The sequence below is a fragment of the Anopheles marshallii genome, chromosome 2, assembly GCF_943734725.1.
Source record: "Anopheles marshallii chromosome 2, idAnoMarsDA_429_01, whole genome shotgun sequence".
Lineage (NCBI taxonomy): Eukaryota > Metazoa > Arthropoda > Insecta > Diptera > Culicidae > Anopheles > Anopheles marshallii.
Genome location: NC_071326.1, coordinates 44,202,508 through 44,217,270, shown reverse-complemented (window position 1 = coordinate 44,217,270; position 14,763 = coordinate 44,202,508). Strand labels below are relative to the sequence as shown.

General features: G+C 47.7%; 1 protein-coding gene across 6 annotated transcripts in view; it reads left to right on the top strand.

Annotated features, from left to right (window-relative positions):
* Nucleotides 1–8,123: 8,123 nt before the first annotated feature.
* The window catches only part of LOC128709735 (tropomyosin-2), a 36,793-nt gene continuing 30,153 nt past the window's right edge, over nucleotides 8,124–14,763 (top strand). For all 6 annotated transcript variants that reach the window (XM_053804749.1, XM_053804748.1, XM_053804746.1 and 3 more), the window contains exon 1: nucleotides 8,124–8,363. In XM_053804749.1, coding sequence (XP_053660724.1) covers nucleotides 8,124–8,363 — 240 coding nt within the window. The remainder of the gene's footprint in view (nucleotides 8,364–14,763) is intronic.

Sequence of the window (14,763 nt, the reverse complement as noted above, 5' to 3'; positions counted from 1 at the left end):
TATTTACAATCTTTATTAGCACGGAACTCTCTATACCATCACATTTATGGAAGATTTGAAAGCAATCCTACCAAAGGTACTACATTGCTTAAATATTTTATAATATGAAGATAAACAAACATCAATTCAATCGTTTTCTACCATCAAGCAAAATGTACCGCGTGTGCAGCACACTGTCTTAAGAATAGATTTTATGTGCGACCTTTGGTTGGTCAGCGTCGTTTTAACTCTTCACACAAAAATTGCAGAACAATCGTACACACGCGATGCAATTACGTGATTCATTCATGCTGTGCAAAAATGATGAAAAAAAAAAACCTTCTGATGTTGCAAATCTATTTAAAACCCAACTAATAATAAATTTCGGAGCTCACCTGTTTCTGTGTTGCTCAAAATGGCTGACCACTATGGCTAAGTAGCAACAGAGTGTAGAAAAATGCTAACGCAGTACAATAGAATAATAGAATAGAATAGCGTCAATTACGTGCTTCTTTGGCGAAGACCCCGTTTAAATCAAGAATCGACTCTCAAAAGATTCATGAATCCCAACAGCAGTCGTGAATCAAGCCTTTGGGGTCTCTTGGCAATCGATGACAAGCTCCGTGGAGGTCATAAATCTTGGATGGTTCAAGAATTTCAGAGGATTCATGAACCTTTGGAATAGCGATTCAGATTCATTCCTTCAGTTCAAATAGTCATTTAGACTCATAATTAAGATTCAGATTCGCATCAAATTTACCCAATACTATAAAAGATGTTTAAAGTCTTCAGATCTGTGCTTGTCAGAGATTAACGTCTTAAATAGATGCAGTAAGGGTTGCATAGCTCCGAATAGTCTGATGTGTTTAGGATGCTGTATGATTTTGCGAACCAATTCAAATGGCATTATCTGTATTTTGTTGTGTTTGTGCAGCTTCTTTTTCCATATACTGAGGCACTAACAACCTCAGGAGCTCTTGGCCATAAGTATATAAAAACATTCATCCACTTTATTTATCTGTCGCTCGTTAATCAGTCTTGGGAATAAGGAAATGGCTCTAAACGTTAAATCGAGTCACCATGTTTATACAGCTCAAGTGGATATATTTGCCGTAGCATAAATGTATTCAACCAGTTCAGGGAAACATTCATTAAGACATTACCAATTTCATCTCTGCGCGCGATTTCTCATCACGCTGCTGAGGTCAAATGTAGTCAGCAATAGATCCGATCACGAAAAAGGGAAATGCAATCTGTGAAGTGGTCCAACGCATCGACAACCTACCAATTGCAGCACATTGCACATGCAGGTGCTAATGTCTGTAACCGGGCAGAGTTGAATAATTGATTAATTGCCGTAATTAACAACACACCGAACCGGCCACTCATAACACCCAAAGGGTGATCGCCAAGTGCCTTAAGGTGAGGGGTTTGACACGAAACCAGTGAATTTCAGCAGCGATGAGGGCTTCAAAAGGATCCCCTAATGCACCAACCGAGCACCAACTGATGGCGACCAGGGTAACATGGATCGGTAATTATCATCCGTACAATCGCTTCCATCATGTTTTTTCTCTCTCTGTTTGGTGTGGTGGGCTCGCTTAGTTTGTGATTCACTAAAATGACGAATGATCGTTATCTGAAATGAACTTCCAGCTTGTCTCTTTTGACAGATTTACACCAGGTTGCCCAACGAAGCGGGGTGGTGCGATTTATGGCACCTTACCATCTGTCGCTTAGCCCCATTTGGGGCCTGCAATGGCCGGGTACATCAGTGTGGATGTGTCCTGATGTGGGTCGACCTTATGACCCATCCGTACGTATGACCTTCTGGTGGCGGATATGCTCCCCGATAGTGGTGTACGTAGTGCAATTAAAAAGGGAGAACAGAAACGCGCCACTGGGTTGGGTGAAGAAAGCCCCCGAGCAGCCCGAAGAGGCACATGAAATAGAACGTTATTAAGCTGATTTTTTTGCCTAATATGGTCACAGAGTAGACGGTCCGTAGTGTCTGTGCCACAGTTCCTGTCGACGTTCGGCGTTGAGGTTACGGCGCGCTTCGCCAGCAGTGACACTGTGTACGTTCGCTACGAGACGGCTGGCGTAATACGATGTAAAGCGCACCTTCCGCCGGGCGCTCCATATACAATGCAATGGCTGCAATGTATGAATGATAAGATGGTTGGTACCATTGGTTTACAGCATCTGGTAATGCACTGGTAAATGTATGGCGCCAACAGCACTTTATACTACTGCGCGCCAACACGTTAATATGACAGCTGACTGACGTTGGTGCAATTTTTCTCGTGCTGCGCATGGAACCCGGGACCATTTACTTGCATTTGTTCAATAACGTATTAATCAGATATTGCGGGGAGATTATATGACGAAAGGACACTTTGAAGTTGGTCAGTATTTGTCATTTTTTAAGGTCAAATAAAGACCATTTGATAGGAGGTTAACTTGTGCGATCGAAACCTGAAGTTCTCCTCTTAACCTAGCGGTTCAAAGATCAGTTCTTTTTATTACAATTCAAACATATTGATGAGACTATTCGTATACAGATGTGTAATAGAATACAGCATTTTCAGTGTTTTTTTTTCACACCACACTCGGAAGTGTTTTCACCGCCAAAGACTCATCACAGGCTGGTCGTAAGTCAGACGCCCAATGCAACAGGTCGATGTGTGACGGTGTGATTCATTGAAACTAAATTTCCCATCCTTCCGTCCACCTGTCACCCAGCCTCGAACCAGCGTGTGGTCCATCGAGACAATCGCGATCGCATTATTTTTCGGTGGTTGCCCAAAAGCTGCATGACGTCACAGCGCGAGAATCGGCAGTGGAGCATAAACAAGCAACCGACTGCTGACCCACGGCGTGTTGCGCCTCGATCGACAATTTAAAAATAGGATCGTTCGCGCACCCAATCCCACCCTAGGCACACGGCCGGAAAAGTGCCACCGGCCGACGGAACATCGACCAAGAACGAGAAAAATTTAAAACCCACGGAGTGGTGGAAGTTTTCCACCGATCGTACGGTGGTGGGGACTAAGCCGTCCGAACGGGCACCGTACAAACGATCGGGAGTGGGGATGTACCATCCTGTGGTGAGGGTAAAATTCACTTGCGCATTCGCGTCCGATTTGCGTACAGCGGACCGCGTTGCGTTCGTTGCAAAACTGTCGAAGCCGAAGATCGCTGTGAAGATGCTGCTTTTGAATATGGTTGGAACAGTGTACAACATAAATGTACACACACACACACACGCATACGCACATGTGTGTTTTTCTTTCAGACAAGATCATTACGCTGCCCATGTTCCATCCATAGCCACCTTCCCCCGCCTCTGTCAAGAGACCCATTTCACCCGAGAGGACTCCACGCGGTTCGTGCGCACGATCGCGACCCGAACCGCACCGTGCACGTGTGTGGGTACGCGTACGCACACGGTTCGCGGGCTCGCTGGTGTGCAACTCCATCCGGGTCTGGGGTGCGCACCGTGCGCCACTATCGAGACGGTTTTTCGACGTTTTTCAGTTCGCCTTTAAACTGTTTAACTCGCGGATTCAAGTGTAAGTAAGGTCCTCCGGGTTTGTTTTCTGGTTTGCTGCGTGCGATCTCAAGCCGCCGTTTTGTGAAGGATTTTTGCTGAAGGTTTTTGGACGGTGAATACTAGCAGCGGTGTTACTATCATTTGGACACGTTTTGTAACTTTTGTTGTTGCGGTGCAATTCTGCTGGTGGTACGATTTTGGCCGGGGAAAATTGTAGGGAAAATTCGATGCCATTGGTTCTGGTTCTCCAGAGCGAAAAAGGATACACAGTGCACTGAAGAGGCTCCAGTTTGGTGTTGGTTAGTGTGTGAACTGAAGACAAGTTCGTATGTGCTTGCCAGTATTTTGATGTGGATGGGACGGTTAGTGTTCGGCAGGGCGGATGAACCCCCGTTAAAGGAACCTTCTCCAGCCTGCGAGCAGGACATCCCAGATCGTACCGGAGCGCGAAAGTGTTTGTGATGTATCGACCACATATGTGAATGTGTGTGTGTGTACGTGTGTTGCGGGTGGAATTGCACGTGTGTGTTTGTGTGCATCGGTGCATTCGTCTACCGCCAGTGTGCAAATGAAACGTGTCTCATTTTTGTTCCCTTCTGGCATAATGGTGCAAAGCAGGGGGTTGTGGAATCAGCTGATCCAAACCGGACGGTGTCACTGGTGGAATGATATCCACCACCCTGGCCACCCGGCGGAATGGGCAAACACGCGTATCAGCCCATCTTACGCTAGTCATCGGTTAGGAATGTGCATAACGAGCCGAACAAGGCGAAGGAGGGAAAAAAACCAGTATAAAAGGGCCCTGGGACGGTGGGCCCACCTAGTGGGACGTGTTGTGCTGAGCATGCCAGAAACTAAACGGCCAGTTTTCAATCCGTCCATGTTCGGGGCTTTTTTCTTTCGCTCTCTCTCACTCCCTCCCTTTCCGACGCTGATCTGCTATTGTGTAATGGTGGCAAAATAAAAAAAAAAGACGGAAAAAAGAAAAACAACAAGAAATCGCCGGTGTGCGCATGAGCTTTCTGCGAGGAGTGCGATATTTTTAACACTTAAGCGATGGGACGCGCGAGGGCCCGAGCATGAAAGCGCACCGGGAAGAAGCGGGTTTGAGCATTCGGTGCGGTACACGCACAACGTGCCGTTTGCAGCAAGCGCGAACCGACGATCCAACCGGCCCAATCGTTCGTGGGGTTTGTGGGGATGTGCGCTGTTGTGATCGTATTTTTAGAACACCCGAACGGTGATGTGCTCCGTCCGCGCCAAGGCGCATCCACATTCCACGGCGCGTAGCAATCAGACCTGTAGCGCTACCAGATCCGTAGACAAACTGCGCGGAACGGTGGTCAACCTGCGGGAGGACAACGCGGGTGTACCGTTTTTGCGTGCGCATGGTACGTTCGTCGGATGCACGGCACCACTGCGCACGGCCCGAACATCTTGGGGTTTATTTTCGGCCATCCGTACATCCGTTCACGATCACGACGTTTATGGCAAACCGCCCCGGCAGGGTCGGAGTCGGCCGCGAAGTTTGTGTCCTGGCGAGGCCGCCACGTTGCGTGTGTCGGCGATTTCAACATCCCGATCCGTGGCAGAAAGTTTATTTTTAAAACCATGCTCGGCTATTCGGCTGCTGCGAAACGGTGGCGGCGGTTGCTTAAGTCAAACCAATATGCTGCGAACACGGATGCACGAATCGTGCGAGGCATTAATATAGATCAAGAAGAAAGGGCCAAGAATGAGATATCATTTTGAATAATTCTATGCTTAATGAATCTTTTGAGAAGAATCATTCATATGACTCTTTAGTGAGGGATCGACTCTCAAAAGTTTCATGAATCCCCAGCCACCAGGGGCGGATCATGCCCCTTGGTGGCCTTGGTGGGACAAACAAATCTTGGCTGATTCATCCATCTTCAAATTAATGATTCAGATACATGAATCTGAATCAGATAAACCCAACACTAATTTTGATATGAAAGTTTTCTGAATACGAATCAACTTATGTTTTGGACATTGATGTCTTTATTCCTAAACAGTTGGAGGTATTATTTGAAACCTTTCTCAGCACAAGTACCCACTATTTGCCATCATGACCTACTTCTTATCCAACACCACCACCCAGCCACGGCAAGTCACTGAAGGGCGTCTGTAGGATCTGCTGCCATACTACTGGCACTGCTTCGATAAGACGTATTCGCATGAGAATGCTTGGCCGTTGCCTTTTTTCCATTTAACAAAACTCATACGGACAGGTGTGTCCCGAGATGGGCCGCCGTGAATCTGTTTGACCAAATTCCAGTCGGGTGCTAAAGTAGGGGCTCTATTCTTATCGCACCGTTCGCGTCCATGATTCAACCGTACTGCGATGCGATTTGTTTTCTCTCGGGCCGTGAACATGCACATGCACTTATCGCCACGTACGGCGAGACGATTAAATAATTAACATCCAGCGTAACCGGATACCGTCACCGGTTAGCCTTGGCGAACCTTGGTGAAGTTTGCAATTTTGACCGAAATTTCCTACTCTCCCTATAGCGCGAACAAGAGCGACTAGAGCGAGAGTGAAAGAGAGAGAGATAGAGCGAGAGGGAGAAAGTGATCATCGGGAACTGGGAAACGAGTTTTTGCGATCGTAACCTGCTAAGTACAATTGGACACTTCAGTCTTCTTGTCATTGCAGTGTGAGATATCTTTTTTTTTCTTTTAATGCCCTGAACCTTTCGCTTTCTTTTCCCCCGTGCTCCCGTGCCAGTGGTTACAGTGCTGGTATAAAGTTTAAGGTGGAACAGTTTCTTTTTCCACCGAAACAATCGGCGGGGGAGAGGGGGGAAGGGAGAGAATGTTTCAAGATGTTCAAATTTCGTACGACACACACACACACACACTTGGTGAAATCTTAGCCGCAATTATGATGTTTTGCGGTTTAGCACACCGTACGCCGTTGACATTCACCTAGAAGCGTGGTCATGGGTTCCCGGACGATGACGACCGTGCAAGGTCTCCGTGGCAGAGGGTGTTATCTTGGCGACTGTTTGAACGTGTTTGCTACACCCGGAGCCATGTTGCCAGTTCATGGCACGGGGCAGGTTTCGGTTGTATGCCAACCGACACCTACCCAGCTGCCTGGCCAAACGTTTCAATTGCCCCACGTTACTCGGCGGGGAAGATTTTCGATTTGTGTACCATACAATAAAAGCCACCGTTAATGACACGCACCGATGCATAGTTAAACCTGTTCGGCTGTTTATTGCAGAAAGATGAGATAAATATCAGTCGACCCTGGGTTGGGATAGTTTCGCAAACGATCAAGTCGTACAAAAGCGATATGACACACGTGAAACCTCACCGGGTCTCTAGTTGCTGTTTGATGATTCGACATACAAACATGACAATAAACATTCCTTAGCGAGCAGCTGGTTTATTCATTACTGATCGCTACAACGACAAGCTGCATCTCAATACCGACTCGAACCGGTCGAGTATGTTGCCTTATTCCATATATGTGCGCACTATGTGACCCGAAAAAATGTAGATAAGCAGATGGAATGACATTAACTGGTTCGACTTACCTTTGCACCTACTAAACAAATTCCATATTGTCTAGTGTTGGACAAGGTCTAGTGGTGAACATCCTTGAATACCAACAAAGAGAGAGAGAGAGTTTTGAATCAGGCTTTATAAACCACATAAGTGATGCTTCGAGCGTTCGCAACTGACAGTAGAAAGCGAACTTTGGGTAACCTGCATTGGTAGAAAATCGACGTATTTCAAATCGGAAGCCACGTCCCTGGCCATACATCCAATTAGGTCGCTTCTCGGTGTGCGACTACTTTATGAGCCACTGTCGCACACAAATCTCGACCTAATGCATTGGCACAATATGGTGGCCCACCGCCGTTAGCTGTTTGCTCATTGATCATCTGGTTAATGGGTTTAAGCATGAAGCGAATGTGCGGTGGGGAGATCCCAAAAAAAAAAATAATAATAACAACACACGCTCGCTGACGGACCACATTCGATATAATAACGCGATTAAATTGAAATTCACGTTTGTCCGATTTTCTTCCGTAAAAGGTAAACGGAAGGCCGCGGCCTGGTGTCAAGTTGTACCACCGCTGTGGCCGTTTGTGTTCCGAATGGGTGTCTGCATTTGCGTGTGCCCGTTTGGGGCCCGATCTATGATTATGCTCGGTGACGCTAGGATCATTTCGAGCTTATTTATGCAATGTCAACGCCGGTGGAGTCGGGGCAACAGCAAACATATGAACAGCACACAATAAGGTAGCCAAGTCCACGTGGGAATGGCGAGTGCAACATCTGTTTGAAAATGAATTGTTCCACCGGAAGTTGATGGTTATACGACCGAAGGAGGCTACTCGCTAGTGGACCTGTTATGAAAATTATTATTTTATGCTATCTATCTCAACCAACTCTTTTGCTATATAGTGTTAAGTTCACCGATAATGCATACATCGATTAATGTAAACTTTTTTCTCTTTTTTGCAGGCTACGCGTGTGCGATTCGGTTTGTGTGTAGTGTTTACCTTCCGTAGTTGTGTTGTGAAGTGACCCAAAACAAAACTCCAAAATGGATGCGATTAAGAAGAAGATGCAGGCGATGAAGCTGGAGAAGGATAATGCCTTGGATCGGGCCCTTCTCTGCGAGCAGCAGGCGCGCGACGCTAACCTGCGCGCCGAGAAGGCCGAGGAAGAGGCACGCCAGCTCCAGAAGAAGATCCAGGCGATTGAGAACGATCTCGATCAGACCCAGGAAACGCTCATGCAAGTCAACACCAAGCTGGAGGAGAAGGAGAAGGCTCTGCAGAACGTAAGTAGCGGCAATGCATGCGCCGGAACCCATTAGATGATGTCCGATAACGTTGAGATACCACAGCGGTCCGCTATCTGTCAGTGTCCATTCATGCCGAAAGGACCTTCAATGCAATACGCAGGTATTTGTGTCAGAAGGTGTGCGTTACAGTACGCTGTTGACCTAATTCCTTTGTCTCGGTCCGTGCTAAAATAGAAACGCTAAACGTCGTGTGTCTCCTTTTCCGCACCACAACAGGTGATTAGAAGAGGTGAACTGTGGGAAAATTGGTGTGCTGCACACGTTAAAGAGACACATGGTGGATGTATACTCCAAAACACTGTGAGCTATCGAGAAGTACATCATCGAGTTATTTTTGGGGTTTTGTGGGGTTCGTCTAGAAATGGGTCGTGCGTACCTCTTTTGCGTTTCTGTAACATGACCTCATTTAATGTTTTTTTCTTGAAGAAAGTAATGACATCTCGTTCAAGAAGAAATGTACAGCACACTAACTTGAAACTCGAATTAAAAACCTGACCATTTCGCTATGAAAAGAGCATCAAGAAGATGAGCGAATGACACATATTCTCGTCTCGTCTAGTGGCATTCATGACGAGTTTTGACACGTACGTAGCGTGCTTCCTTCGTATTGCCGGGGTGTTAAAGGTTTGACGCCCCTGCCACACGTAAGAGATGCTAAAAATAATCGTTCTCGCTGCATTTCGATGAGCAGTGCACGTAAACTGCATCGCCGTGCAGTGACACTGATACGAACCATTAACAGTTGCATAACCTGTTGGGCAAGTCTTCAAGTAATTGATCGAAACCACATCTTTTTAACGAATTTGACGGAACATTTGCGAGCTGATGTTTCATTAGAAATTGAAGAGCATCGTGAAACTCTACACCATGAGCTCATCGTGCTCTAAACCCAACCTCCGTTTGGCAGCTCCGGAAGCCGGGATGGACCGGGAAATATGGCCTACGATTCGATTGTCTATTTTTACCGAAACGTAAGCCAGACCACGTAAAAACCAGAAACCGGCTACAGAATGCGTATTTACACACCACCGTGTGGGGTTCATAAGATGAATCCGTAACAGGCGCTGCTTTCCGCCGATGCGCCGTTTGCACGTGCGCAGTTGAGATCGTCGTGCGCAGTACGGGCCATGCGCACCGGCTCGGGCACGGTGACCAGTGGGCGCACACATTCTCGTCGTGTTGCCACGTACCGTGGTCGCGTATTCGAAGGAAAAGATATGTGATCGATGCGCGACCGGACCAACATGGGCTGTCACAAGATGCCGATCATCATCCTCTAATTTTATCAATGTCCCTTCCTCTTAGTGTATGCTAATAATGGACCAGAAACGCGCCGGTACAGTGGTGAAACGCATTCCGACCCAAGCCAAATCTCCGATCCGGTGCAAATATTTGAATGAATTGGTTTCGGAATCCGACCAATGAAGGAGCCGGTGGGGGGTACCGAGGGAGGGTTGTGTGGAATGTCAAGATGCCGGTTAGTGAGGTGGAGTATAAAAAAACTTACTCAAGAAGACAAAGAATTGGTCACAGGGCGATGACTACTATTCGGGTTTGGGGTGAAGGCAGACGAAAGAAAGCGCATTTGGGATTCATTCACCAGATAGTAGTACCGCGCAGAGCGCATACACGCGCGGCTGTAGAATACGCCCCGTGCTCCCGGAGAAAGTTTTTCCCTGCCGTTGGAAGCGGATCGGCCCAGCCAAGGTGGGTTTACAAACCGTTGGCGACAGCACCATGGTCGGTATAATATCGTACGGAAATCGGAAACGGAAACCAGACTGCTGTAGTCGCCCTAAACAGTCACGCGCCCACGGGGACGGTGGCAAACGGAAGAAACATTCGAAAAAGGACCGTCGGTACCGCCGGCAACGTGGCGGCAAAAGAAAACGCGGTGGCGGTGAAAATCTCCGAAGATTGCCGAACCATGCCGAAGTGTGGATGCGAGTTGAAACCGGCGACCGAACACGGGATGCGCTTTCGAACTCGAAAAAACGGCCAAACAACGGCGTTCAAACTTCCATTTTCGAACTCGTTGACAAGACGTTTGACACGAAACTATGGGATCACGCTGGTGTGTCGGCGGACACAATTTTAGCAGCAAGTAAACAAGACGTCGTGAATGGTGCAGCTGGCGGTGGTGGTAGTGTCGTCGTTGGTGCAAGTATTATGTGCGAAAATAACTCCGGCCCGGGCCCTGGCACGGGTGGACGGAAGCGGGGCCACCAGCATCATCCCCGCTTCGGCGGCACCAGACAATCCGCTGTTCCGGCGGAGGATGTGATAGCTGCTCTGCGCGGTGCCTTCGACTGTGGCACCAACTCGCTGTCTTCGTCTTCACTCTCATCTTCTGCCTCGTCCCTGAACGTGTCGATTACGGGTAGTGTTGGTGGTGGTGGCAGTGACAAAGTAGTGACTGGCAGTGATGGTACCAACAACAACAACCCACTGGTCACGGAGAGAACCACGATTGCCAAGCGGGCGGATGATAACGATGCAGAACTGTTGGATGATTATGAGCTAGCGGCAGCATCAGCAGCAGCAACAGCTGCCATTGTAAATAGTAATATCGAGAACAACAACATCACAGCGCTCGGGGTACGGTGGAGTGGTGAACCAAGCAAGGAAAACACCCCGGAACCGGAGCAGGACCTGGTAAACAACAATCGCAGCAATAGCAGCAGCACCCGTAGCAGCGTTAGTCCAAAAAATGTGATACCACTTGACGAGGTGGCCGATATCGATGGGAGACCGCCGCCAGTGGAACCGGTCACTCGCACCGCGGAACCGGACGACGAGGAGAGCATAGAGCTGAAGCTGGAACAGATCACGAGCGGGAAGGAGCTGGTACAGCAGATCAACAAGAAGCTGAAGCGTAGCAAACGGAGCCCACAGTCGGACGACACCGGTACACCGGCCAGCGGGAAAAAGAAGTCATCTTCCAGCAGCAAGAAATCCTCATCGAAGACGGGCAGCACTGGAACCGATGGAGGGAAGCGGAAAAAGTCCAAGTCATCAGCGGCGGCGGCAGCGGCAGCGTTGGAGCAGCGAGCATCGGGGGATAGAGCATCGTGCGATCTGGACGCTGTGATCGGGGGGCTTTTAGGGTCGGCTGAGTACGGTGGCGGGCTGGCGGTTGATGGCAGCAAGGAGCAGCTAAACGACGAGAACGATCCTGACGTGGCGGAATGGGCGAAGCTGCGATGTACGAGCGAGCGGACCGAGGTTATTGCGGAGCGGGAACATCGAAGGCAGAAGCGGTGTGCTGACTATCCGGGGTTGGCATTTGGGCGGTCCATCTTTAGCTCCGATACGATGATGAAGTTTAACATCATCCGGAACGAGCTGCACAACATCATGAAAACGCAGCTAAAGCGGGTAAATATCATACACACTGCAACTTCATTTCGGAATCTTCGTATATTTTAGCAACCGTAAAGCAACAGGGAACGGCTAAACGTGGTAACGAGACTATAAGCAATTGGCCTGACCATCCCGGGGGCATAGTCAGATTCTGTGCTGTGCGATGTGCGCGCAAGTTTTTAGACAGCTATTTATAACTGTCCGCGCCAAGACAAGGGAGCGGTCGGTGCTTGAAATGCTGAATTTTCCATGAAACCCCCCCGAATAGCAGATTGCGCGTAGGCCGTTCCGTTGCTTTAGCGCTTGCGCTTTCTACCAAACACACGAGAAGGGAATTTTCCAACGGACCTTTTCATGCGGTATACTTGTACGGTGCTGTTTGGCAATATTGTTCGCGGTGCTACCACACTTCAGTCTGGGATTTGAACGATGTGCGCATTCATAGCGAAACGCAGGATGATATCATCGGGCAGGGCGCCATTGCGATGATGGCCTTCTGGTACTATGTGCCATTGCTCTAAACTTAACTCTGCCCCGAGATGGTGAAGAAAATTGGCGCAGATACATTTTCGCCCGGTTCCTTCGTCGCGTCACGTATGCGTTAAGAATGCTCAACCTGTTACTTCCTCGTTATATCCCCCTCAACCTTGAGTTGCGTTACTTTGGTGGGTGGTTGAATTTTGAATTCATAGCTACAAAGGCACATTAAGTCCGTCGTAGCTACTACCTTTGAACCAACAAAAGTGTAACCATCTCTCACCAAATGGTAATAGTAACGGGGTTTGGTCAAAGATCGCAGTACGTTGCCATTGCGATTACGCTACGTGCATCGTTTTAGATTCTTCCTTTTTTCTCTTTGTCTCCTTGCTTCTCTTTCATTCTTACGCTTTCTCAGCCATGGTCACAAAAGACGCAACTAAACCCACAGACACGGGTGCGCGAACCATCACCGGGCGTGGTGGTCTGTAGTATCTCTAACCTCGGTGAGCAGCAATTTTCGTGATGTTTTTCTTTTTACACCGCTCTTTTTTGTGTGCAGTTCGATTTCACCCACCTTTGGGTGAAGAGAGTTCCAGCACGCCGACCCACCGACCGTGTACGGCTACGGTTGGCAGTATAGTTCGGAAAAGGCAAAAAATAATTTGACTTAGATTGGGGCTGGTGGAATCTGTGTACATAACGTATGCATGAATTCGAAGCCTTCCGTTTTGGTTATTTTATTTGCTATGTTTGAAACGAGGAACAGGAGTTTGGATTTAGTTTGATAACATTGCAACGAAGGTTGAAATACTTTATTATTGCAGGGGTAGTAACGCTTGGGGTGTAACAGTGTGTAGCATTGTGATGATTAATACGGTTAGACAGGCGTGTTGAAGACGAATGATACCTTACAGTACTGCCAACTAAATGCCTCATTGATGAGCCACAAATACAGAAGATATCTTATCTTTCTTTTTTTGTGCGTGTGGCCAAGATAGGGGCAGTATGTCAGTTCAGGGATTGGCACGTACACAACTGCCTTCACATGTGAAGTTTTATACTTACACTTACGTTACATTAGGTGTAAAAATGCGCTTCTACATTTCATATCCTTTTGTTTCATCTTTTCAAAACAAAAAAAAATCGCCCATTAACAATAATTCGTTCTGTTACACCAACGAGAAACCCTGTAAAAGTGGTTTTCTTTGTTGGCTGTCTATCGGTTCTCTTTTGACTTCCCTTTCGTACTGTAATCGGCACCCCACCGGAGAACACCCGGTGCAACGGTGCACGGTGAAGATTATCCAAATTATGATGAATTATCGACCGACAACAAATCTACCCAAAGCCAAAGATTTTCATCGCTCGATACTTAGCCAAGATAATCTAAAAGTTTATCGGAAGGTTCACCACTATTATGGAGATTGGGAAATGGAACTTGGCCTAGACCGCGGGGTACACGATCGAACCCCAAAATCAGCAGGTGTAATGGTGAACAAATGTGGTGGATTTTTGGTGTTTCTACGACCCCCACCCGGTTTTGGAACGTTGTGTGCTGTGGTGAGCGTAATAGATTTTTTTTTTGGTTACGAACACTGGACGCGCGACGGGTTAGGTTTTGCGCTTCACAACTCCAGTTTATTGCTCCGCGAAAGTAACGAGACCGTGTAAATATTTATACATTTCATTAAGGTTGAGCCTTAGCTTTTCCTTCGCCGGTGTGATATTAGCACCACCACCACGGTCAGTGGTCTGCATTATTCGTGGGTGCACATGATTTTTAGTGCTGGAGACGGAAGAGAACGATACCAGCGATGCGCATCGGTTTGGGCGTACGAAAACCGAACACACCTTAGCAAACTGCTGTTGGTTTATGATACGAAATTCTGATTCATTTCACATTATTGCTTTTCGGTTAGTGAAGCTTCCATTTTACTTTTGGGGAGGCGACAGAAATACATTGAAAAGCGATATCGTTTGTATTTCTACTGAAACACATCCAATGTTTGCTAATGTTTGCTTCTTCTGCCGCGTTAAAACCGCGCACCGAGAGGCTAGAACACGTTGAAACGAACCGTTTTTTTTTAAACGACCATACCGTGTGTGCATGTGGCGCCATCTCGCGCTCGGTCGATGAAGCTGTTTTGACGTTTCGCACGCGCGAATGTGTTTTGCTTTTGTTTAACCCTTGAAGTTGCTCATGCTGACTCGCGCAGACACCAGTGTCCTACATTTGCAGTGTGCCGAATTGCGGTCGAGCTGCCGTCGTGTGGACCGAGCGGATGAATGAAAAATAAATAATTACAGTTCAGTTCTGCAGCGCACAGGCAAATGCGGCAGATGAAGCGGCGGAGATATACTACTGCTGGAAAGGTTCAAGATGAGGCGGCATGTGCTCTGCACAGCCGTCGAAGGATCGATTACGTGTCCCGGAGCCTGGCGCCTTTGCGAGAGATTGCTTTCCATTATTTTGTTGTTGTTGTTGTTGTTGTTGGTTTCGGAAAGCCAAGCGCTCGATGGCATTGGGTTTTAT